At 38.7% G+C, this 26363-nt stretch overlaps 1 protein-coding gene across 1 annotated transcript in view; it reads right to left on the minus strand.

Moving 5' to 3' along the window:
• Nucleotides 1–6546: 6546 nt before the first annotated feature.
• hcn4 (hyperpolarization activated cyclic nucleotide-gated potassium channel 4) overlaps nt 6547–26363 on the minus strand; it is a 76412-nt gene continuing 56595 nt past the window's right edge. Inside the window, exons 7-8 of the mRNA XM_084929728.1 lie at nt 19563–19727; nt 6547–17347 (exon numbers count right to left, since the gene is read on the minus strand). Of these exons, the coding sequence (XP_084785854.1) occupies nt 15081–17347; nt 19563–19727 (2432 nt within the window). The 3' untranslated portion in view covers nt 6547–15080. The remainder of the gene's footprint in view (nt 17348–19562; nt 19728–26363) is intronic.

Here is a 26363-nt window from a genome sequence, read left to right on the forward strand (position 1 = left end):
AAATAGGTTAATCAATTTAAATAAAAAATGAAGTAATAATGTGATGTAGAACAAAATAAAGAATTTCAAAATGAAAACAAAAACAAAGTTAAATGGCTTAATAAGTGTTGTAAAAACAGCATTAAAAATATCAGTAGAAAGTGTGATGCAACAACACGGGTTAGTGTCAAGTGTTGTGAAAATACACTGTTAAAATTAAATAGATGCATAATGGCAGATCTATTGTTGCATGAGGTATAAAACGTTTCTTGTATCTGTCCTTGTCACAGCTTAGCTGAATCAGCCGGTAAAGTGGTGCAAATGTTGGATAACAGTTTGCTCAGTGACCACCGCAGCTTCAAATGTGTTTCATCGCAGATAGTTCTCAAGACTTCATTCTCTGAAAACCAAACTCACTGACAGGAAACAAACCCTGGCCCTATATTAAACAGAATGCCCTTAGCTGGCTAAAAACATTACATTTTTCAGAGTCAAAGCACTACTTTGGCACCCTGTGTCTAGTTAGCTGTAAAAAATAAAAAATAAAATCAAGCTACCGTATTTAGCTAAGGCAGCTTCACAGTCCAATGTAGTGGTAATGCAGCACTTAGCACTGTTGAATTACAGCGAGAAGGTCCTGGGTTTTCAGTCCATGCTGGGACCTTTCATTGTGAAGTTTCCATGTTTTCCCTGGGTACTCCAGCTTCCTCCCACAATCCAATGACATTCATGGGGTTAGGTTAACTGTTGATTCTAAATTATTTGTTGGTATGACTGGCTGGCTGTCTCTATTTTGTTATCTCTGTAACAGATTGGTAAGCTGTCCAGGGTGCACCCTGCCGCTTGCCCTGTCATACGGTGCAGGTTCCCCCTGAGCCTGAATTGGATAAGTGGAAGAAAATGGATGGTTGGTAACCTAAAATCTCAGGGCTTCCCATTTTATTCAATTGATATTGAATCATAAATGAGATAATAGCTAGGAAAGAGGAAAACTTGAGGTCAAGAAAGAAAAACATTTAAGACTTGTGACTTTAACAATCATCACTAATTATCTAGATAACTGTCTAGATGTATTTTGGTTGACGGGTTAAAAAAATTAAAAAAAAAAGAAGAAAAAATTGGATTTAAAATAAGGCTGTTCTGTAGTAGACAAAACATTTTTTGTCTCCTTGTCTGTATCATATAAACCTGAAGTAGTCACCCTGGGCGCAGATACACTCCATTGACTCCATTGATCACCCATCGCCTCACCAAGTCTTTTCTTTCCACCTCACATCCTCCTCCTTCCTGCTCTATCTCTGCTCTGGGTTCTCTCCATCACCCCCTCCTGTAGCCCTCTTATCACCCACAAAGCACACACATTTGCACATACTGGCATATGTACAGCCTTTGTGTCCTGGCATACAAGAATGCACACACTCATAGACACAGCCAGAGAGGCGTAGTCACACATTTAAGCACACACACAAACACACACAAGATAATTTCCCCCATTCCTCCCTCCTGTTATTTTTGCTCTATTTTGCTCTGGGTGAGTTGGCGCCATACTGTAACTGTCGATTGAACCCACTGCTGTGAGCTATGTGGTTACAGACCTACACAGACAAATTCAGGCAATATAAATCTTGCACATTTTGCAAATAAAAATGATTCCCTGTGACACACCTGAGGAGGAAACATCAAAGCTCAGAAGGATCCTTTTCTTTTAATGAAAGTGAGTCATCCTTTACACAGCTGGTATTTGCCTTCTTCATGTCATATAAAGACACAATAGCCTCTGTAGAACCTGCTTTTTGATGCATGCAGAATCGGTTTTGAAAGAAACAAACAAACACACAAAAAGGCAGTGCATAAATTATTTCAGCAAATAGTACAAAACAGGATTGTTTGCTGTAGGAATTATAACTCCAAACTGTAGTTAATAGTCAAGTGCAAACAACAAAAGGAAACTGAAAAACAGTAAATTCTGGTCCTGGACAAATACCTTATCAAATTGTTTGTGTTGTTAAAACTAACCAACTCATATAAGATCCTAAAAGTGCATATTTAAAGCACTTTTTTTGTTTTAAATGAGTGAAAGCTGTTGCGCTTTCCTCAGTTTTTGTGAAGTGTAGCTCTTCTCTGTTGACGACAGACTGACATAAATGGCACAACTTTCTAGTGCTGACAGGCAGAAGGAGAGAATCACCAAATGATCCTCTCATCTCCTAGAGCGGTATGCGACTTGATTCTTTCTGAAGCCATATTGGCAATAGCACAGAAATCATTTCAAAGTGCCCTTTGCAGACGGCAGCCAAAAGAGGACCAGACCTGGTCGATAGGAATGTCAATTAATAGGTAGGCATAATAATTTGACTCTGAAGACATTGTAATAAACTTGGTTAACTTTGCGCACAGAATTTTTACCCACCTCTCATTCTTTTGTCTTGCCTCCGTTGCTTTTTTCTCACCGGCCCATTTTCTTTCGCCATCACGGCCCTCTTTTTGTGAATGTGCCATCAATTGTTCAGCAGTCTTTTAAGTCTCGCAGTGAGATCTATTTCTGATTCTTAAACACACCATGGGTGGCCAGTGATAGAGTTTTTTTTTTAAAAAGTTTCATAACAAAAAAGAACTCATTCAACACAAGGCCTTTTGGGCTTCAGTGGTACTAAAGGTAGCAATCACAGTTGATTTAGATTTCAGTGAGTGCTGGTATATGTAACAGCTCTCCTGGGTTGTATGACATAACACTACAGGCCACTTAACAAAAGGAGGATGATTGCGATGTTGGCTTTGACTCGTTCACCATGTGTGTCCCATCTGTTACCTGACAAATGAGAAACATTTTGTTCATGAATCTGTGGCTTGTCCCTATAACATGGCTACCTCATGAGAGGATAGACCCCCACCACCCCCACCACTACCACAAATAGCCAAGACATTCATTTGCAGGTGAGATGAAGGATGGAGGTCAGTAGGGTCAGTGTGACATTTAGAACATTCACTTGCTTGAAATTGCTCCTCTTCTGTGTTCCTCTCAAGGAGTGATTTGACAAACTGGCTCTTCTGCAAAATTATAATTATGGCTGTAAGTAATGACACTTCAAACTATCTTAATTATTCTGAACAATGGCAAGTCATGAACTGGTGTAATTAAGCCTTTCTAAATACATATGGTGGATAATTTGATCCTGGCTTCCCCAACTGTTCTACTTGAGTCTCACATCAAGATGACTTTGAGACACAATATGTTGTTCTGCTAAAATTTATCAGACGACATTTTGGTTTCCATAGTAACAAGAAAATAAAATCTATACGCATACATAAGGGCCACGTTTTTAAGATTTCTCTCAAGGGTGGAATGGGAGCCATTGCAGAACACAAACCTACCAAAGCATGCAAGAGTCGAGATGTTCTATTCTGAAGCCTGAAGATGGTTTAGTACCTGGCCATTTACAGTTTCAATTTAAACACATAGCCAATGGTATAGTTACTGTGGTCTTTTTTCTCTCTCCTTAGTTCAAAGCCTGAACCTGGCAGCGAAATGCTCAAGGGCACAGGCTAATATGATAAACAGGGAACAGTGGTTTGCAGGCTTGGGGGTTGGGCTTTCTGCTTTTTACAGTTTACCTTTGCCCTATGAAAAGTGAGCAATGACAAAGCAAGGGATGGTTCGTCTACATAGCCAAGGGGAGGAAGAGGGACGTGAGGAAGGGAGTCCCCCACCCCCATCAAGTCTCACTGGGGTATAAGGAGACGGATGAGGAGGAGGTGGAGGAGGATAGTGTTGCAGAGATCACCAGTCATGGAGGATTATAAATGATAAATATAAGGAAATAGTATTTTCCGCTCTTTCAAATGAGTTCCTCTGGGTTTCTTTTTAAACCGTTATTTTTAGAATAGACAGGGGATTTATAAAATATGCAAGAGTCATCCACTGAACAACATTGCATGCTAATATAGCCAGATTTCTCTGGTTTCTTTGTTAAATCCTGTGTGTGATGTCGAGTTGAAATATCAGCTTATTGTTCCACATTTCAAAAACCACTGCTAAGCATCCCTCTCCTTTAAATTGAAAGCCAAAAATATCTACTAAAATATTTTACTGTCATGCGAGCAATCAGTTAAGCGGGGTAGGGGTCATATTTTGGAAATAGGAGATACCACATTTTGGAATTAATCTCTGCAATTCAATCTCAAGGACTGATTCAATAAACAGTATTTAAACAATTTATGAGCATTGCAAGATGGACTTAAGCCCTCGTAGTCAGAAATAGGCAGCTAACTCTGAGAGTGTCTAGAGAGGGGATTGGCTGTGCTTAGAAACAGACATTTAGGACAGACGGTTAGCAGATGGCAGGGTGACAACTTGAGCTAATGGTTCTTGTGTTGACATGGCTCAAGGCAGCACATCATCACACCAAAGTCCAACTCTCTCAGTTTCGATTAACACTCATCAGATGACCTGGAAAATGTTAAAAGCACGTGAATATTATTTTACATATTCCAGTGTAATTTATGCATGCAACATTAAAAGCTAGGAAAAAGTAAAATTGTGTTTAACACAATACAAGAATACCATTGTTACAAAGTGAAAACTAAAAGTATATCTTTACTTAAAAGTAGCTAATACCCTAATAGAGTCTTAATACTGAAGAATTAATATATTTTAAAGCTATTGTTACCTAACGAGCTTTCTTGCAGCTAATTTAGAAATGCAGTTTACTTTTTTCCATCGTTTGGATAGAAAGTTATCAAAGTCTGTGAGTCAATAATTCATCTCCACATTCACCGTTGTGCTAATTAAGTTTCACATGTCTTCTTCTGATGATGAAAAGCAATAGCTGACATAGAGAGATCATATTATCACCTTTTTATTTTTAATACAAACACACGCAGACTTTGCTCAACACTTTTCTCCACCTTTAAGTAGGGCACATATATCCAATTTCTGACCATAATGATATTGTAGGAGCATAATGAAGGAGTAAGCAGCAGACTGGGTTTTTTTTTAAGTTGGGTGATGGGGGTCAGGGGTTGTGATTGTGGTGGTGGGGGCATAATTGGCAGAGCAAGAGGTTGAGAGAGGACATCAGGTTGGCAACCTGTGGCCATCCTTCTGATGTTATCCATGCGTATGCTTTCATGAACCTAATCCCACGAGGCATAAACAAGCACACACACACACACAGATACACAGAGTCACGCACGTGCATGAGTACACACATCAGCACTGACACAAAAAGAAAACTTTCAGCCATGCGCATCAAAAGCTGGAGCATTGCAAAGTTGGCATTTGGACAGTATTTGCGAACAAACTGGCAGATGTCAAAAGGCTTTGACGGTAGGGTTTTAGCGGGGGGAAAAGCACTAATACGGATATGCTGTAGTTACTGTGTGTGTTTTTGAGTGCTGTGAGTCCTGGGCTGCCAAAAGCTATAGTCCCAAGCCAGCATGCTTGAGCATAATGCCGCAGTAGAGCATGAGCGTGAGAAGATATTGAAAGTAAAAATGTTCTCCTTCTCAGAAACAAACAAACAAGTTTGTTGGGTTTGGAAAAACTTTAAAAATGGATCTTTAAATGATAACACAGTTCTTGTGATATAGAAAGTGAGTTTTAGATTATATGTGGTTGCACAGACTCTAGATGTTCAGGGCGCTCAAGTTTCATCCTTATGACCATCTGATATCGACCCTATTCCCCATGTCTTTCACACATGCCACTATTAAATTGTTTTAATTTATGTAAAAATCAAGATATGTGTTCTCTCTATTTCAGCACCAATGTCAATTTGAAAAGGGCTATCTGGCAAAAGAGGAAAAGAACTCAAGACAGATTTGTATACATTGCTTTAACCCTCAGGCTTGCAGGGTAATGGTAGGATTAATTACTGTTGAGTTTGACCCAAGGAGAACTAGAGCAGATTATCCCAGATACTGCAGAGGAAGGCATTAGCGTTGTCTCTTCCCTCCATGATAGCAGAGTGACAGCCACCTCAGCCGCTTAGATGCCACTATGCCCTCACTGATTTGGGCCATTGCACAAAATCACACAGCGATAGCATACAGCGGGCTCACGTGGCAACGGCAGCTATGCGGCATTTACACCCCGCAAAAGTGTGCGTTTTTGTCTCCATTGGATGCCAAGCAGGCAACCATAAGCCAGCTCTTTCCTCTCACCAGGCAGGCATCAGAAGAGGAGAATAATGTGTAATTACAATAGACACTCTAAAACAAAGCCCTTCACTTTCGATGAGTTCCTCTTCTAGAAGGGAAGGTTACCTCAAGGGGGAATTCTAATGAAGCAGATGGCTGAGAGCTCACAGGGGCAGACGCCGACTGCCCTCCTTTTTACAGTCTGCCAACATTTTCAGGATTCTGAGGAGCTTCACCTGTCTCTTGACCGTTCTTTGTGTGCATCCGAGTGAAAGTGTGTGTGTGTGTGAAAGGCTTTTGCTTATTGACACATCTCACAAGAAGGAGGGAAAAAATAGCTGCTAAGGGATTTTGCGAATTACAATTGGGAGCATGCTGCATGTAATACACAAAAAGAGATATACAGAGAGAAAAAAAAACACTCAAAGCAGGTGTTCCTTATATTTTATTCTATACCGTTTTATTTCATCCAGTATATGTGCTTATCAACAGTTCACTCCTTTCACCGCCACACAATCTGCAAGCCACGGCTACTGTACGTGTGCTTGCTGTGTGGGTCAGCGCAGTGTCCCGTAGCTACCTTTCACACCATACATTTACAGTTCCCAGTTCCCTTATTGCTTTTTTTCATAGTTCCCATGTTAAATGCAGAACAAAAAAGATATCCGTTGATCAATAGCAAAGCGATCAAAATACTGTCCTCCTCAAAAGGTTGTTAGTCCTCATAAGAAGTGTTGAGTCAGTCACTGCCTTCGTGAAACAAAAAGGTTGAGCCTTCAGATAGAAAGACTTCGTCTGCAGTGTCGTGTAACGAAAATGTCCCACTCCTGCGCTGTACCAAAGTGTAGAGCTTATACAATGCAAAATTCCTTAAAAATCATGGACAGGTTATGAACTCTGTACAAACACACAATTTGGTGAACATTGCTTATCATATTCTGGCATGGAGTTGACATTACTTATTAAGTAGTCTAAAATAAATACAGAAATATAAATAGGTCCTATGGAAATAGCTGTATAACTAACTTGTCAACGTCATGATGCCAACATTAGATTAAATGGAGTTATAGTACTTCCACAAATGAAAGACAGCTTTAAGAGGCAGATTTTTCTTTTCTTTTCTTTTCTTTTTTTTTTTTTAATCTAAACCCTCGTCTCTCCAAATAGAATATAAATGTACCCTTTTCTGTTTTGCCCACATTAATCCAGGGAGGAGCAGGCTCACCTTTGGCTTCAACACAGGATTTTCTGATGAGCTGCAACTAACAGAGAAACATATGCGACACATATTTTCCAAATCTAAGCTTCTAATTTGTATATTGTTGCATTACAGAAACAAGTCATATTTTGCAGATGAATCACTTTTAAAACTGCCTGAAAGAGTGTTTTTGTACCGACAGCTACAAAGGTGGTCTCCTGCCAGGTCGCTGTACTGCGGCATTACCCTACAGGATCTTTCAGGTAATCTGTAGGTGTGTTAACCTATATGCACCCTGCTGTTCCTAAAATGGTTCATGTACAGGTTATACTGTCTAACAGCCTGCTTTGCGGTCAGAATAACCTTATAGTTCCTTTGTTTCTTCTCACTAGAGAAGCAGCAAATGAGGTCAGTTTTATTAGATGCTACAATAAACAACTTTATATATATATATATAACATCATATATAGCCATCTTGCTATCATATCAAATGACTCCGTGCTACCCTGTCCTTTCAAACACCTGATTCTGGTGCTGGTGTGTGAAATATGATGAGCATTTATGGAAAGGTAGAAGGAATCTGCAGTCATGAATGAATAACGAGGGCCTTGGAAAAAAAAAACATAGTTCCTTTCTTTACCTCGGGAAATTGCAGGTTCAATTCTGCTGCTGCTACATCTAATCCTCAATCACAGCAAATGATTTCATTAGTGTGCATTGCTTATTCACCAACCCATATTCATGGGCAACACAAAGGGAGAAGGAGGCTAAGATTAACCAGCGGAATTGGAAATCCACCAAACAGAATCTGAGGTTGCTGCTGAACAGAAGCAAATATGAATTGTAAATGGTACAGAGATGCCGTGTGGAACTCCACCAAAGCTGGAGGTAAGAGAGGCGCAACTTACAAATCTGCTGGCCACTTCACAGCACATCTACTGTAAATAAGCAGGCCAAAAGCTATGAACATTTTTGTGTCAATAAAGTATTAAACATGTTTGTGCTATTTTATATTTATTATTGTGTTGACCTGCCCAAATAGTGTAGATGGAAATTAGCTAGTGGTTAAATCTGATGCAATTCCACTCTTCTCCTATGAAACTATTTTTGTGCATTGTGCATTTGTACATTATGCTACAGAAAAACATTTTTCATGAAACCCTCCCTATAAAGACCAGGTATCCCTGACCTAGATTTGATTAAGTTATTCAGCATGAAAACAGACACGTTAGGCGCTTTTGTACTGTTTCCTCTATACAGATTTCTGAAAAAACTAGCTCCAAGAGTTTGTACAGAAAGATGGCAGATGTTGTGACGCTTCAGCTGCCCCTTCATTGCTGTTTTCTCTATTGCTCTCAAACAGCCATTTTCTTCCCATGTTTGGATGGGTGACACAGGGAGACATAATGAAAATAGGTCTCTGCATGAGCGAGTGAGTCACCGTTGTTTTTCTTTATTCGCCTCAAACGACACAAAGTTTCAAAGCCTTCTAATCTAATTCCCAGATGATTCCTCTAAGAAAAAAAAACACTGCCTCTATACTACACTATGCTACAGATGCAGCAAAAAGTCTAGCAGGATGGAAACAGAAAATCCCCTTGAAGAATAAACATCGCTGTCAGGTGAAAATCTTGTTACTCCAGTTTTGGCTATTTTCATATCTTTAGTCTGAATGAAGGATTAGATGAATATACGCTAAACATATTTTGTGACCATAAGGATAATGAACCTCCTTGTCATTTACATTACATAATAGCTAATTTTCTTTTACTTCACAGTAATCAGCAGTTTTCAAACCAACTTTAAAAGACTCAGTTAAAAACAAACCCAGACTCTTCTTTAACCAGTTATCTGTGATAATGGAACAGACTGAGTTAGTCAATTTGTCAGTCCCTCCACAGTGTTTACCTCTCCATACAATCTAGGACCCATGTCCCACATGTCTGACAGCACCTCTGGCTATCAACTCTGCCTTGTAACTGAGGGGCACCCTGTCTTGCATGTTCACTCACTCACACCGCTCAAAACTTTCTCTCATTTTCTCCTAATCAATGCTGAAAAACATCCACTAGCGCTCTACAATCACAAAGTGGGGGCAATATGCCACAAGTAACCCATCAACATGAGTACCACATGGGGTGCCTGTCGGACTACTTGTCTTCCCTGTGGCTAAGTGTCCAACTATGTCATTCCTGCAGTACATCAATGCCGCCTCACATCTACACCTTTGTCTCTCAGGCAGGCTTCAAACTATCCTCCAACTCTATACCTTAATAAGGTCATATTGTGAGAAAAAATGGGGAACTTTTTCCTGATGTTGGAGGCACAGTAGCCTGTCTGACTTTATGATGGAAACAGGTACAGAACAATTGTGGTTTTAAATGCCTACACAATCAGACAATCAATATCCCCGATGTGAAACATTTCTGTGTCTTTATTATTGTGATTTTGTTCCAGAGCTCTGTTTCCTTTACCCCATGAGCCATGAAGCCAATATAAATGTTTTAGAGCCATTCAGATAGCTGTTTACTGCTAATGAAAAAAAGGTGTTAGATGTGGGAGAGGTGAACAAAGCACTGCTATAACCATTAGTAACCCAGTCTGTCTGTCTAGAGCAAGAAGACTCTTTTTAAACATTAAAAAAATTCATTATATTGGTTTAAATACATTGCTGTAATGATTAACGCTACGTTCTCTGTGATGCCCCTCCCCAGTCTGTCTCTATCTAACACAATATCACTCGATTATATTCCACATTTACTAGCCCCAAAGTCCCTTTGGGCTGATGATGGAAAAATATTCATTAGTCATAGTGTTTCCCATAATTCTTAAAAGGTTATAGATAAGTGAAACACATACACACTCAGTGAATGCTTATAACAGCATACTTGCAAAATAATAAAATAATAATAACAATAACTTGTTCTAATATTGTGAGTCAAACACAAAAAGAAATGTGCTTAATTCCTAATTATAAAAGTGGTTAAAACTGCTGTGGCTGGGCAGGTTGGTCATAAAATTTGCTCAACATTTTCAACAACATGAAATGTATTTTTTTTTAAATTGGAAATCCAAAATAGTTAATTTTTTTGGAAAATGAGAATACGATCTAATGACATGAGCATGTCAGTAAATGTGCATTTGTGCAACTGCGTGTCATGCCATGTGTACTGCTATACATTATCAGTATAACTTTACATGACTGTAATGAGGGGAGGGCATGGTAGCTTTGTATGTGCGTGACTCCTGGATAGTATTTGAGGGTCAAGGGATTACAGACATGTCTTGTTAAATTAGACTGCAGTGGCTGACTGCTGTGACTTAGTTAAGGACTCAGCTGTCTCGGTGGAACCTGGGTCTGCCTTTGTGATGAGCTACAGACAAACATGTAGAAACATATCACTGATCCTCACCTTTGAAAGTTTCATGATACCTTACTCTGCTGTGTATATAGTTTTTAACCACTTGAAGGCTGCGTTTAGTGCCAACTGATTTTGAAAGCATACTTTTATTCAAACAGACTCTGATACGTGCTTATTGACTGAACACTAGTAAAAAAAATCTGAATTATCTAAACGTTATTTATTATAGATGATCAAAGTAACAATATCCCATTATACTTTTTAAAAAAGTTTTCAACAAGCAAAAAACTGTTGCTTTTTGAGACACTGCCTAATAATAATTCTAATAAATAAAATAAAACTGAGGCATTTAATTGCCATTTTCTCAGCCATTTCATTTAAATAAAATAAACAAAGAAAAATAAGAATAATAAATCAAAAAATTTGAAAAAAGTAAGTACATCACTTATGTACCCTTCAAATCCGTGAAATGGGAATCAGGTGTTCCAGATACTCTGATAATTACAAACTCTTTAGGAAGTGACAGGTTGAAATTGTCTCAGTTAAACCTGTGACATAAGATCCGGTGTTCATTTACTTTCCATGCGTGTAGTGTTGTTGAATCAATATCTGAAAAGCTCTCTAAGAGCTCTAAGAAATATTGTAAAAATATTTCCAAAACAATCTGAAATAAATAATTCCACTGTAAGCTAAATTACTTATAAGTAATAATATACTTTAAATGACTACTAATTTGTCCATTAATTGTTCCCCAGAGAATTCAGCCAATCAGAAGATCATTTGATGCAGATCTCATCAAAGGATCTGCAGTTAGCTTTGTTATCTGCTGGTGTCTGCTCGACCGGAAGCCACTAAGTAAGATACGAAACCCAAGTTGCTCTCTGATACATCGATCATCATGCTTGTAAAGTGCTTGTGTGTGAATGGGGGAATGAGACATGTTGTATAAAGCTCAGCTGGAGTATAAACACTGTATACAAAAAAAAATATTTATTTCCCATTTACCATAATTTGTCTTTTGTCAAATCCTTATGCTTGCTGACTTTTTCCTGCTTCTGAACTTTGAGGACAACATTTTCATTTGCTCCCTAATATAGCCCACCCACTAATGCACTTCACCTGTCAGTATGTCACAATGTTATTGTCTGATTAGTGTATATGCAAAGACCAGGCCTTTTGGAACAATGTGCTCAGGAAAAGAGAAATCAAATATTATTCTTTTTGTAATAATATTAATAAGCATGTTTGACACAGATCGGAATCAAGTTTTCAGGAGCAAAAAAACTTATATCAGTATTGTCAGTGAATGAATCACCAAATTGTGTGTTTAGAGGGAATTTGCTGCCTGACTGCAGATTTTACAGTCATTCATCCCACTATGAATTCTGCATTATATTGAAGAGTGCCTAAAGACAATGAAAGGCTGTCTGAAGTTTCACACTAGTAGTATACACACTAGTAGATGCACCAAGGAATGGTTCAAATAAAGAAAAAGGGGTAGTTATGGAATGGGGAGTGAAATAGGAAGCACATAGAAGAAAAACATCAAACATCTTGAAATTAATAGAATTTTATGTTATTTATGCTTAAAATTACTTTAAAAAAGTGCAAAATGGCTTTAGAATTGTACTTACTTTTTCCACAAGACTATTACATCAACTGACACATTTGTTGAATAAATAATTGCAAACGTACATAAGCAGACTTTTGATCCTATTTGATGCACTAAGAGCCAGGTCCTGTTAATCAAATGTATTTGATTAATGCATCATATAAGTATGACCACCTTTACAACAGCACAAGTTTTAGCAGTTTCCTGGTCTTCATTCAGGTGTGTGTTAACACAATGCTACAGTCTTCGCAGGAATGGATGTCCTATTAAATTCACCCCAAGGACAGGCCTTGGAACGTTCAGAGAAGCTGACAAAAAATACAAAAATAAAACAAGAGCTGCAGCTCAGACTCTACAGGCCTCAGTTAGCATGTCAAATGTCAATGTTTATGACAGTACAATTGGAAGGGTTGCCAGGAGAAAGCTCTTCTCTCTACAAAGAACATGGCAACACAAAACGTAAGACTTCTGGAACAATGTCCTTGAAGAACAAAAACACCACAGTGGAGATGTTTACCTATAATGCACAGCACCACGTTTGGTGAAAACCAAACACAGCATATCAGCTCAAACATGTCATACCAACTGTCAAGCATAGTAGTGGAGGGGTGACTTGCATTTGTTTTGCTACCTACAGCAGACCTGGGCACCTTGCAGTTATTGAATTGACTATGAACTCCTCTGTGGACCAAAGTATTTTAGAGTCAAATGTGAAACCATCTGTCCAACAGCTAAAACTTGGCTAAAACTGGGTCATGTAACAGGACAATAATCTCAAACACAGCAGCAAATCTACAACAGAATGACCGAAAAACAAAAGAATCAAGGTGTTGCAATAGTGTGGTCAAAATTCATACCTCAACCTGGTTGAAATGCTGTGTCTTAAGATCTTAGGATGAATGCTCACAAACCTTAATGAACTGTAGCAACATTGCAAAGAGGAGTGGGCCAAATTTCCTCTATAACGAAGTGAGAGACCAATAAATTCATGTGGAAAATGATTAGTTGAAGTTGCTGATAAAAGCTGCTGATTCCACAAGCTATTAAATCATGGAGTGTACTCGTTTTCACATGACTCTCTCTCTCTCTCTCTCTCTCTATATATATATATATATATATGTGTGTGTGTGTGTGTGTGTGTGTGTGTGTCAAAATCGCTCTTATTTTTACTTGTTAATTAATCTATGTATTGGAGATTATATTGCAATTGTACAATTTTTCTCAGGTTTACTTTGGCAATGTAGTTGTGCATCAAAACTTTAAGGAACACCTGCAGAGGAGTAATCTGTTTTAGAGAACTTAACTGAGTAACACATCCAATAACCTCACAAACAATTTAGCGAGTACTTATTCTGTGTCTTGGTAAAGGACACTTTGGCAGTAGAAATGGCTGCTGCTGCTGCTGCTGCTGGAAACATCTGTCAAAGATATTGAATCCATGACCTTTTCAGTGGTGGAACAGTCTCTTAACCCCCTGGAGCATTGTGCCTTCAGTTAATCTACAATAGCAAAAGTACTTACTTACATTCAACTTCATCTCCAACTCAGCACTAGCTTTCAAAAATGTCTTAGTCTTCAACTAAAATAGAAGTAATTAAATATCAAGGTGTATTCTAGTTTCCAGCATTTTTCAAATACTTCAGATTGTGTACTGAATATACTGTTTTTCCTACATGAAAGTCTAGTTTGTGGGATATTAAACATCTGGCTATTTTTTACTTTAATTTTTTTGCGTGCTACACAGTGCATCATACACGCTAATGGAAGTCCTAGTTTTTGTGTAAAAAGGCTCTGATGATCATTCTAGGAAAAAGTTTTGCTTTGCATCTGACTGTTCCACTGATTCACACATATTAGCACTAACACTCACACATTAACAGTTGCTCACAGTCAGGGGAAAAAAAATATGCTTTCACATGCTTTCTACACACATTAGCAACATGAGCTTGGAAGACAAAGTGAGCTTGTTAGGACATGATTGAGGACTCTGCAGAAAGCCAGTCACTCACATACTGTTACGTCTCGATATTTAGATGGAGGGGAGCTCGCTGAACCCCTGTACCCCTGCTTCAAATACAGTAGTAATTTGAGAAAGTGGTATAAAACAAGGATAATGGGTCAAGAAGAGGTGAAGTATTATCCCACAGGAAAAGTCTTTTTGGTTTCCTAAAATCTCTTCTCCATCCCTCAAGGTTTTGAAAAGATTATACAGAGAATAAATAAGTACAATCTAATAGATACATTTAAGGATCAACAATATGTGATCCTAAATGAGATAATACAAGAGTCAGTCTGTCTCAAAGCATGTTTTTTCGCTAAAAATGTAGATAATTTTTAAACACACACACGCAAAAAAAGAAAGAAAGACAAAAACATTGATACATGCAGGTGTTAGTGCATAGGTTCCTGCAGAAAACGAGTATTATTGGGTAGTCCATTGAATCACCTAAACATCACAACATGAATTTGGCATAGTTATAGAAATAAATAAAATGACTGTCTTTTAAATGGAGATCATTTTCACACCCTCCTAGTCCCTTGATTAACTTATCATTTAAATATAACTCTATCTATATACACAGTATCAATGAATAATAAAAGGAAAAAGCATAAATCAAACAAAGTGTACTATAGAGCTCTGAGTTGCCCTATGAAGTGTCTTTTAAATCACAGTAAATGTAAAATCTTGGTAAAATTAAAGTGAAAAATAGTCTGAAGACAGAAAAGAATGCCACAAATGGAGATCATTTGTGTTTTAGTTCAAAGGAGCACAGGAGGGTGTGATCAATCCTCACAAATTTGAAGGGAGTTTAGAGCGGACAGACTGAGGTTCTAGATCAGATGAAAAGGCAGCAGAGTCCCTCCGTAAAGACAAGGCTGGTGAGGCCCCGGAGGAATAAGTCTGGTGAGGGTGCCCCGGAGACATCTGGATTGGAGGAGTCATGTGCCCTGGCACTGAGCTACAGGGTTTGGGTACAAGAGTAGGAGAGGAAAATGGAGAAGGGTAATACCCAGTTTCTATTGAAGAGCAAGGAGTTTGGTGGCTTAAGACCTGGGCCACCTCCTGGGGCAGGGATGAATGGGAGCTAGATAAAAGCTTTAGGTCCTCAGAAAAACGTCCCAGAGGGGAATCTCTTCCTGTACTTTGTGGCTGGCTTGGAAGCTGTGAAGGAAAACAAGTTTGAGGCATGAGCAAAGAACTGTGGGATCCTGTGACACTAGAAGGGTCACTGTAGTGGAAAGTCCTGCCTGCCACAGGGCTTTGAACAGTGGGACTGGGTGCGACTGGAGTAAGGCAGGGTGAGGCGTTTGCTGAACCATACTGGGCCAGAGAAGCCAATGCAGACCTTTCCAGTGACATCTGGTGAGGTAAGCAGCCAGACTGGAGGCCTGCCAGGCTAGAATGGCTGAGGGAAGATGGGGAGCCCTCAGCAGGCTGCTGACTGTGCTGTCCTCTACCAGAGGATGGGGAACCTTGTGGAGGGGACTGGAAAAGGTTTAATCCACTGGTAGTCCTGCCTCCTCCAGCAAACTGCTGCAGAGGAGCCACCTGAGGAGGCTTGGCAGGTGGTTGGTTTTGGGGAAGCTGACCAGATAGAGAATTATTAGATATAGGGCTCTGACAGCGAGAGGAACTAATAAGCCCAGAAGTAATTCCTCCAAGAGAACAAGCTGTAGATCCTGCTATATGGCTTCCAATTGTGCCACTTACTGCTCTGCCTATATGTCCTCCAGTCACTCCTCCTACTGTCCCAATTGAACCTCCTCCTAAATGGCTAGTTGTTGATCCACCAGAAGTCCTCCCCATTGATCCCCCAGAATTTCCTTGTGTTGAATCACAAGAAAATCCTCCAAATGTTCCCCCTGAGGCTCCACCATAAACCAGTCCCACTGATCCATCAGAAGCCCGTCCCAGTGATCCTCCAGTGGTAGTCACTGCCAGTGATTCTCCAGAAGTTCCACTGACTGACCCCCCGGAAGCTATTACCAGTGATCCTCTGGAAGTCCCCCCAATTGATCTCTTTGCCGTATCAGTTATGGGCCCACATGTATTGGGTACCACCAATCCACCTGATAACCTGCTACAAACAGTTTCCACTGCTCCCTCAGATACTCCTACCTTGGTTTCCCCTGAGATCCCTCCTATTGATCCACCATTAGCTCCTCCCAACCCAGAGTGCCCACCAGAAGTCACTTCTAACAACCCAGTTGTATAGTCCTCTCCCGCCCAGGAAGTGTCCCCACCAGTGGCCCCTTCCACAAAACCTCCAACTGCTCCACCTAAAGACCACCCTGTAGCACCACCACAAGCTCCAGCTAAACTTCCACTTAGTCCTGACCCTGTGCTTCCACCTATAGATCCTTGGTGAAAGAGGTTTGAGAGAGGTGGTGTACCAGAGCGGAAGGATTTTTGATTTTGTGGTTGAGGGTGCAGCTGGGCCGTACTAGATGAAGGTGAACCAGAAGATGAAAACTGACCAAACGGGAACACGGAGGTTCCTCCTCCACTGGACCCAGGCCCAGACCCGCAAGGTCCACGTTGTATTCCGCTACCTGAAGCATGCTGGCTTGAACTAGTTGCCCCTGAACCTGATGTAATTTGCTGGGCCCGGAAAGACGCCAGCAATGGCATGTCTATCCCAGTTTGCAGCTTAGAAGGTGTGCTAGAAGGAGAGTCCCCAGCAGAGCCAGGTGATGTGGATGAAGGAACAAATGTGTGAAACTTTTTAAGTCGGCTAGGAGGGTCCTTCAGGGAACCGAGGACAGAAACTGGAGGTCTGAAGAGCGTTGGTGGGAGGTGGGGGTGGTGTGTCAGGGCTATGGCTACAGAGGTGGTAGCAGCTGCTGCCTGGAGAGGTGCTTGGATGAGTGGGGCCCAGATGACAGGGGTAGGTGAGGGCGGTGTCTGTGGTGGAGCGTTCTGCATGAGGTGGGCACAGTGGGCCATGTCCCTGTCATGCTGCACAATCTGCTGGATGATCTCATTCTCCTGGTAGTTGAGTACACCAGAGCTGAGGTCGTGTTGCACCTTGTGCTGCAGGATGGAGTTTTTCTTGCCTTTAAGAGCGCATGTCCATGCACACACAAAGACAGACACACAGAAAACAAGAGTGAAAAGTAAGAGAAGAAAGATTATTCCAACAACCCTTTCTAAAAGAAGAAGCTAGCATAATAACAGGTATGAACGAAAAGGATAAACATTAGATTAGCTTGTAGTGTGATTCCATAGGTAAAAAGGGGAAATCGTAAAACAACCATTGTGTCATAATATTTTGGTGAACAATATTTTGGTGACATACTTGATACAAAATAAACACTGCAAAAAAGAAAAAAGAAAAAAAGACAATAAACCTGGAGGTATCCCTCTCAGAGGGGGTGTGTAATTGATTCGTTTTTGTTTTTCAGTTTGTTAGCATTCTAGTGTCCATAGTTTTCAAGATATCATTTTCAAATTTTGTGTGACGGTAGATACCGATAACAGCTCGAGCTGAGTTAACTGTGATGAAAATCAGGTCAAGGTCAAGGTCACACCAAATGTGAAAATTTATAAAAACTTAAAACATTTTTTTAATGGATTCCCTTAAAACTTAACAATAATATACTAGGCCTTGGGGGACATGAGTGCCTAGGTTGGCTAAGCATTTGACCTTGACCTTCATTGTTAGAGCCCGAGGTCAAAGTTGACCTTGAAACTTTTTTTCCGGAAACCATACCAGGTTATATATCATCAAAATTTTAAGACCACTTGAAAAATGGCAAAACATCATATTTTGCATGTTTCAGCCTGTTTCAGTTTAAGCGCTGTTTTCAATAAATTGCATGTTTAAAAAAATGTTTTGTCTCACTGCCATTTCTTCTTGTTGCATGTTGAAGCTCTACTTGGAACCTTGTTAAGATCCAAACACGCAAAATATGATTTTTTTGGGCCATTTTTCAAGTGGTCTTAAACTTTTGATCGGGACTGTATGAAACAGCATGAGGAGAACACATATTTTATTTTTTTAAATATTATGTCCTAAGGCATCACAATGATGCCATAACAGGCTAACTATACAGCCTTTATTAAAGTCCTTGCCCTTCGGAGGGAGTTGTGCTCTCTGAGTGCTCTTGTTCTAAAATGCAACATCTGTGCAACAAAAAGTTTTATGTGGAAAAAATATTAATACTAAATCTGAAATTCCATTTTACAATAACAATTATCCTGTGTTCATTTGTTTATTTAACTATTGCTTACTAAAGCTTTTTGTGCTCTGTCACTTTTTCACTCTGGTAATGTATGTACTTTGAAGTACCTGTGAGGTGTGCACAAGGTCAAAGAAATAAGGTGAGTGTCATTATGGCAGGCATATCAACTGCTAAACTACCCTCTTAACAAAATGTTCACAGTCTGGATGCTAGAGTCCATTAGTCATTGTTCAGTGGCTGCGCTAGCAGTGATAGGGTTAATTCACATGACTGCCATTTTCAATTTGGTGTTAACAAAAGGCTGTGAAATCTGATGATACTGCAAACGCTATAAGCCCCAGATCAATCTGTCCAATTTTCTGTTATGACTGGTGTCAGATTACTTGAGCTTTTTCTGTGACGTATTGGAACTATTTTAGCCAGCCTGACCTAGCACCTCTTGACCTTTTATCACCTGCACACTTCAAATCAGATTGTGCCAAGTCCATCAAGAGAGTAATTAATTTGCAGATTTCACCTGTTTCAGTTACTTTATTAGGAAACATGGTGTACATAGGCATCAAGCCCAGGAGAAGGGATGGACACAAGAGACCATTTCACAGAAACATTACTATCAGCCCACCACATCTTTTTCAAAGCAGCCATTTTCTACAAAGAGACCCCCTAAAGCATTTTCGCTATCTACCATTCTAAACATAGCTGAGGATAAAACAGCATGCAGCGAAGGCTGAGTGATGATACAGGCATGCGTTTCATTGTGAATTTTTCATCTGCCTAGGCTGAGCCTGGGAACAGTGATGGATATGGAGAGAATATCAATTGTATGCGTAAGTGAAGTCACACAGGGATTTTAAAACCGGAGCTCTATCTGCATGTTTATATGCAGATGACTTTGAAAGTAATTTCAGTCACTGAGTATCACTGAGAACAGTTTTAAACCCCCTAAGTTTTGTCTAAGAGCTCCAGTTCTGGTTTGAAAATGTTTGCTCTCTTGATGGAAAATGCCATCAAATCTCACTAAATGAAAATATGTAGTACTGGTTTGCACTTTGGCTTAAATGGATGAGACTGGATGTGATTTTCTCACCAATACGGTCCAGCCGGTCCAGAGCAACAGTCTCAAAGGCCCTTCTCATCATTGGATATTCCTCCAGTACCTCATTGAAGTTGTCAACTGACAGTGAGTACAAGCGGCAGTACGTGTCAGCTCGGACGCTGGCTGTCCTTCTGCCCCGTGTTAGCAAACAAATCTCTGTAAGAAAACACAACAGATAAGACATGAGTGTTTTCTGGTGTTTAAAGCTGGAGGTCACCTGCAATATAACCAGAATTTTAAAAAATGTATACCCGTGGAAGTAGTGCTTTTTACTAAAGGCTAAACTAGGAACGGTGCCAGATGCTTAATTATTATCAAATTACAAACACAATTTCAACTAAATAAAACCTTTCTGAAGAGATTCCGATCAAGCGTATTTCACAGCTCTCTCCACCACCATCATCAAAATGATTCAATGTATGTTCAAGTTTAAATATATTTATATATTTTATCTTTTTTTTTACAAGCTATCCTCTCTACATAAAATACACTTATTTAAAAAAGTAAACAAAAAGGTATTCTTAGTTTTTTAAATAAAAAAACAGATATTTATTCTTTTCTGAAGTATATAATTTCATGACTTTAATGTTTTTTTACCTGATAATACAGCATGTAAACTGTAACATATAATTTAACAGAAAATATTTTCCTGTTTTAGCAAAAATCATTTTGTGCAGCAGTGCAACACTTATTTTTTCACATGTCTGCCAGAAGTACTCAGGAAAACTAATGCTTCATTTACTACTGTACAATTCTAATACACAGTCCCGTGTGTGGGTACAACTATGTCTCTGCTGCATGCAGATCTTGTTTATTTAAGTGGAATATGGCTGTGGAAGAGTTTGAATTTGCAAATAATCATATATGTGCATCTGGGCTGCACAAACGCATGTTAATATAGCGTGCTATATGTGTGTTTAATCATGACAGTAAGGCAATATATGAAGACAAGATACACTATGTGCATATAAATATGCTTATATAAAAATTATGTATACATAAGTAAAATATAGTATATTCTATAACTTTATATTACATTAACTTTGACTTGTGTACATATATATTAATAATAGTCATTTATACCGTGTGATTAATAGTTTATTAATATCCTTTCTTTTAACATTTATATCATCACATCAAGCTGTCATCTCCCTTCCTGTGGTCTGTATCGCACTGCCTGTTTCTTATAAACCCAGGATCCAGCTCATTCTGACACTTATCCTCTCAATAATGCCACACTATACACTTTCTTTATATGAGATCAAATTGTTTAATAAATCCCACTAGAATAGTTTGACTCTCAAATGTAAAATCTACTTTTCATGTGCTTTTATTTTATCTATTAATGTGTTAGATTTTCTTTTTGCACACATCAAAAGCCTCTTTCATCAACATGGAGACATGACAGAGAAAAGAAAACAAACAAAAAAACATGTAGATTTCTCTGTTGTGCAAGTTTTCATATGTGGCTCCATTGAAAGTGAGCTGTGTGTGGGCACATGATGTAAAATGGATGCTGTCAATGATCCAGGGCTTGTTAGAGGCTAGACACAATCAAAGCTAATCACATCAGTTTCTTTCATCCTGTTAAAATGAGTGCTCATATCAAAATATCAACAAAGCTATAATATATATAATATATATATAATATTTCTACCACATCAGGTCATCAGTCATTGGAACACCACTACTGTGCCATATATTTTTTGAGCTTTGTTAAATTTACTGCATACTAACCTAGAAAGCAGGGATAGACTAATTCGAGCCTTGGCTTCGAACATTGGCAAAGTAAGGCAACACCAGGCGTACTTTAGATATTGCTTTCCTAGAGTAAAACGCAACAAATAAATAAGATTCTTAATTTACTTTATTTAAATTTATAAGTAGAATCACATGAGGACAGACCAAGATAAACCAAATTAGAAAATAAATGTAATGTAGTTATTCATTTAAATTTATCTGCACTAGGCTTTAGGCTACTGTCTGCTGCTGTCTTATAGCTGCACTAGTTTCATCTTCCTGCATCTGCTCACCTTCATGCATTGCTTATTTGCTTATGGAGCAGTAAAGACACAGGTAAAGCCAGATACTGTTAACCATGTTACATTATTGTTATTACATTATTCTTTTTTTCTTTTCTTTTTTTACTTGAGGAAGGTTGGGGTGCAGTAGCATGGAGCAAGGGTAGCATGTTGGCTGTTTACCATGATTACACAAACATTATGCAGGAGTAGGTAATGGATAGTATATATTCATTTTAAATAACATGAATAACTTAAACTTAAACAGAATGTTAAACTACAGCTTGTTAGGGAGCTCATTCTCTGGACAATACTTTCTTTAAACCTATTTTTTTTAACATATTTTGGAGTCAACTTAAAAGAAATGCAGCTGTGAAGTGTAAAAGTGAGATCATTGGTCATGATATTTGAATGCAATCTATAATGTGATATTCTAGAATCCCCATATATCAGTATACTTTCCTAAATGTTGCCTGTTCAAACAAGGGCAGTAGAATTTTATCACAATTTTAAAAAGAAAAGATATTTTATGAAAGTATGACCTCGTGTAGCCTTGAAGAACAGGTCAGAGGTTCAACGTAATTTAGCTTAGAATGCCTATATATTATTCCCTATATGCTTATATATTGTCAATACAAAAATGCAGTAAGAAACAGGGTGTTAGATCACCATAGCATTAACACTTTGAACTTCAGTTCAATTTATTGACCATGACCTTGGTGTACATAAGAGCCTAATGTTCTTTGGAGGAGATTTTATTTTCCTTTATCCTGCCCAACCCTCTTATACTGCAAACTGCAGATACAAAAACATTATTCTGATCATGATCTGCAAAAGGAACTCATTAACCTAAAATGAAAGTCTTCATGGTGTAGCAGTTGTCAGCACAGTTGTCAGCACATATAGACTATATATAAGACATATAGCACTATAGAGAGACAAATGTAGTCACTGTGACATTATCCATTTGTTAGCGAAATAAAGAAATAAAAAATATATGAGTGAACAGAGCAATTTTGGCTTTTATATGACAAAAACAAACAAAAAAACAATGTAAGATGACAATGAGTTTCACAAACTACTGCGCAGAGACTGCCCTGGCTTCCATTAGGCTAAACAAGCCCTTGTATTCTTCTGGTCACTGAGTGTGAAGTGGCTATGATTGTGTGCAGTGGTTTGAAAATTGAGACAAGGGAACTGATGAAGAGAGAATGCATGATTTGGCAGCGAAGCAAGTAAGAAATACACTGTGTACTCTATACGAAACATAAAAATAACCTCATATGCAGTGTTTTACTGTTTGTGTGTGAGAGCCTGAATGGACAATAGCTAAGTTAGCAAGAGAGGTGAGTGGATGTGAACGACTGAGTAAAACAACAGTTTATATACAAATTTGCAATGCTTGTTTGCAGATGTGTTGCGAGTGTGTGCTGGCAGGGTAGCCCTGGCTATAGCTGTGCTGGGGAAGGGGGGTCCATTTCTCACAGCACTGCTCCAGTAATCCCCTTTGGAGAGGAGTGTCACAGCTCTGTATTAAATCCTCTTATTCTGTGGGTTTCTGCAGGAAGTCAGGTATTGAGGCACAGTTAGCTATCAGGCCTGTAACTGAGTTTGCCGAAAGAAAGGGAAGCCAAACACAGGTTCATCTGAACTCCAAGTGTTATAAAAATAACTAAATAAATATATACATGTAATAGCCACAAGATTAGTATGCTAAAAGCATATACGGTACCTTGATGGTCAGTATTAAATATTTATATGTTAGAAGCGTCTTGGGCCACTGAGGAGCTGTTTTTTGAGCCTGAGTTATGACTTTATCAAAGTCGTGGACTACTATATATCTAATTGTGATATATTGTTAATGGTGGTAGCAACTTGATTGCAAAAGAACTCCACGAAGAGCAAAAGAATAGCCAACATAGCCTAACAGTTCGGCTATATGACTTCTCTGTGATGACAAGTCAGAAATTTCACATTAATTTCACATTAAATACAAGTGGATGACTGAGAACCTTCACGGACATTAAATACAAGCTTGAATAATTCTGCATTATAGTATTGCTGTATTTATGTATTGTTCTCTATGCATATATTTTGTATTCATTTTATATAATTTGAATGCTTTGGGTCTCTATTGGAGCCTACTCTAAAATGTAAAACACAAACTATGCTACACTGATGAGCACTTCTGCACTCCATTTCAACTTGAGGCTGCTTTTGTTGATGGTTCATAAGTTACATTCAATTTATTTATGAATGTTCTATTCCCATTGCTTACTCACATCTCTGACTCATCGCAGTGCTCCCCAAATCCTGCATGAAATCATAGAACAAGCTTAGATGGTGTCGCTCTGCCTGTGTTCTCTGAGGGGTGTGTGTTTTCTCCGCAAACTGACTTCTGCTTCTACAATTACCCCTTACTGTTTGGTCTTTACTAACACTGAGACAGTTCTTTATCGGTTCAATTTCTGGGCTTTGTTATTCATAATGAACAAAGCTATAATATTATCAACATACAAAACAGCTGACTGGTTGTGATCAATATATGACATGCTGATAGTATTCTTTTGTCATTCTTGTTTCCAGTACTGTATTTCGGCATGCCAGTGCTGAAGACACAACATTTTACCATTACCATGATACACTCCTTTTTCACACTTAACTGACAATGCATGCATTAAAATTGAATGAGCCTAATTAAAATTGGATGTGTCTCTGCTAAAAGAGGATGAAGACATCACCCAGTGGAAGCCCATGTGTGTTCACCAAGGTCAGGATACATATAGCCTTCTGTTGGATGATGCAGCCCATGTGTCCCAGGCTCTTAGTACAGGAACGATGGCTCCCCTGAGCCCCTCCACCAGCTCTCAAAGAGGAGAGTAAATTGTGTGTGTGGGTAAAATAGCAAGAAAGGAAGAATCTAGAAAAAAAATGCACCTGGAAAGCATTTTTTTTCCTATTTGCTAAAATCTTCTTTACGACAACCTTTGCAATTCTCTTATGTTGGATTTTATGTGTGCGAATGAAAACTGGCTGAATGTTGTGCAGTAAAGCTTACCTAAATTGACCTTACTTTAGTCTACTTGCCAAAATATTCTGGATACTGTAATATTATTTAAAAGCATGTATCAAAACCTGAATCATCACTGAATGGCACACATCAAATGAGAATACAGCAGAGCTGAATGCCAGTAGAAGAAATGACAAGTTCCAGCTGTCTTTTGACATTTCACAGGACAGCTGTTGTATAAAAATGTTGGCAAAACTAGAAAGGGAATATATTTTTTCTCTAAAGACAAGTCTTGTTTTTGGAATCATTAATGATGTTTTTAATATACCCAGCATGCTTGTCATAATGATTGCTCCACAACTACAGAAAAAAAACACCAACCTGGACAACATATGTCCCTGTGATTTCCAACAAATATCCAACCCCTTTTATCTTGACTCCTGCAGCTCCCTGTCTGTCTATGTGCATGTTTTGTTTTTTTTTTTTCTTTCTTGGGCGTAGCTGCTCCTTTCAGCTGCTGACACTCATGCTCATTGTTATTTTATAAACTTTTCTATTATATCAAACCAAACTTTCCTGCCGGTCTTTGCCAGAATGTTCTGTAGCCCACAGGTGTACGGTCAGGTTGGTACATTAGACTGTGCCTTGTGTACCAGCCAGCCTTCTTTGCTCCCAGTCACCTATTTGCCAGGCTTCACCACCTCCAACCACATTTCTCATTAAGTTCCACACCATTCTGCTCACTGCTCACTTTATCACCAAAATGCCAAGCTGCCTGGTCACTCCCTGCTGCCAATGCAAGCTCCCTTCTCCTCCTGCTCACCTATTGGCTCATTAACTTCCTGCAGCTTCCCCTCCCACTCTGCATGCCTCTGATTTTAGAGCTCTTCAATCTTCCCTACTTTTGCTGGCTGTGTATTAAAAATCTTAAAATGTTGTCTAAGTTAGCCCTCTAATGCTGACACTTTTAAAAGTATTTATTTTTTTATTTATTAACTAAAGGAATTCTATGATTATGCTTTTTGTTCTCACAAATGCTTTCAAAACACTGGACCACAGTGTCCTTTGTCTGAAGCATGGTGTTGGCAATAAAGGCATTCCTCTGGAGCGGTTCAGGTTTTACTCATGTGGCAGTTTGTGAGGTTTTTGTCAGCGTATCTTCCTTGTGTTTTTTATCTCAAATTTATTTGAAATCAGACTTCTCATCATCTCCAGCTTAATTAAAAAAAAAATGTTATGAGAAAAATATTCCATGGTCAATAACATGTCTACACATTGTAGAGGTCCACTAATTATGTTTTCTGTGAGATTTTATAATTTCCCCATCCTTACAGGGATGCAGGAAGCTGGATAAAATGCAGTCAATTAAGAAAAAAAAACCCTTTTAGATAAGACTGATACAAGTCAAGACAATAACATGTTCAGATGAGATTAAAAAAAATAGTCAATGCATGTAAGTGAATAGGCTTCATATTTAAACTAACAAAGGTTTATTTTAACATGAAACTTGTTCTGTGTTTAAGCATAAAAATCATTTAAGGGATGAACCAGTGTAATACATGAGGTACAGGAAAGCTACTTAATGAATGTAGGTGAATACAAATGCTGCCCTTTGAATGTGTTTGTCTTAGTATGCATCTATCTGCATGATGTTTACATGTGTGTGGTTGTACCCGTCTTTCTCTATGGTTACAAGTGTGTGTGTGTGTGTGTGTGTACGTGTGTATGAGTGTGAATTAATAAATATGAGCAGGCCGCCTT

This window comes from Perissodus microlepis, chromosome 1, assembly GCF_051167445.1.
Source record: "Perissodus microlepis isolate ML-2025 ecotype Zambia chromosome 1, ASM5116744v1, whole genome shotgun sequence".
NCBI lineage: Eukaryota > Metazoa > Chordata > Actinopteri > Cichliformes > Cichlidae > Perissodus > Perissodus microlepis.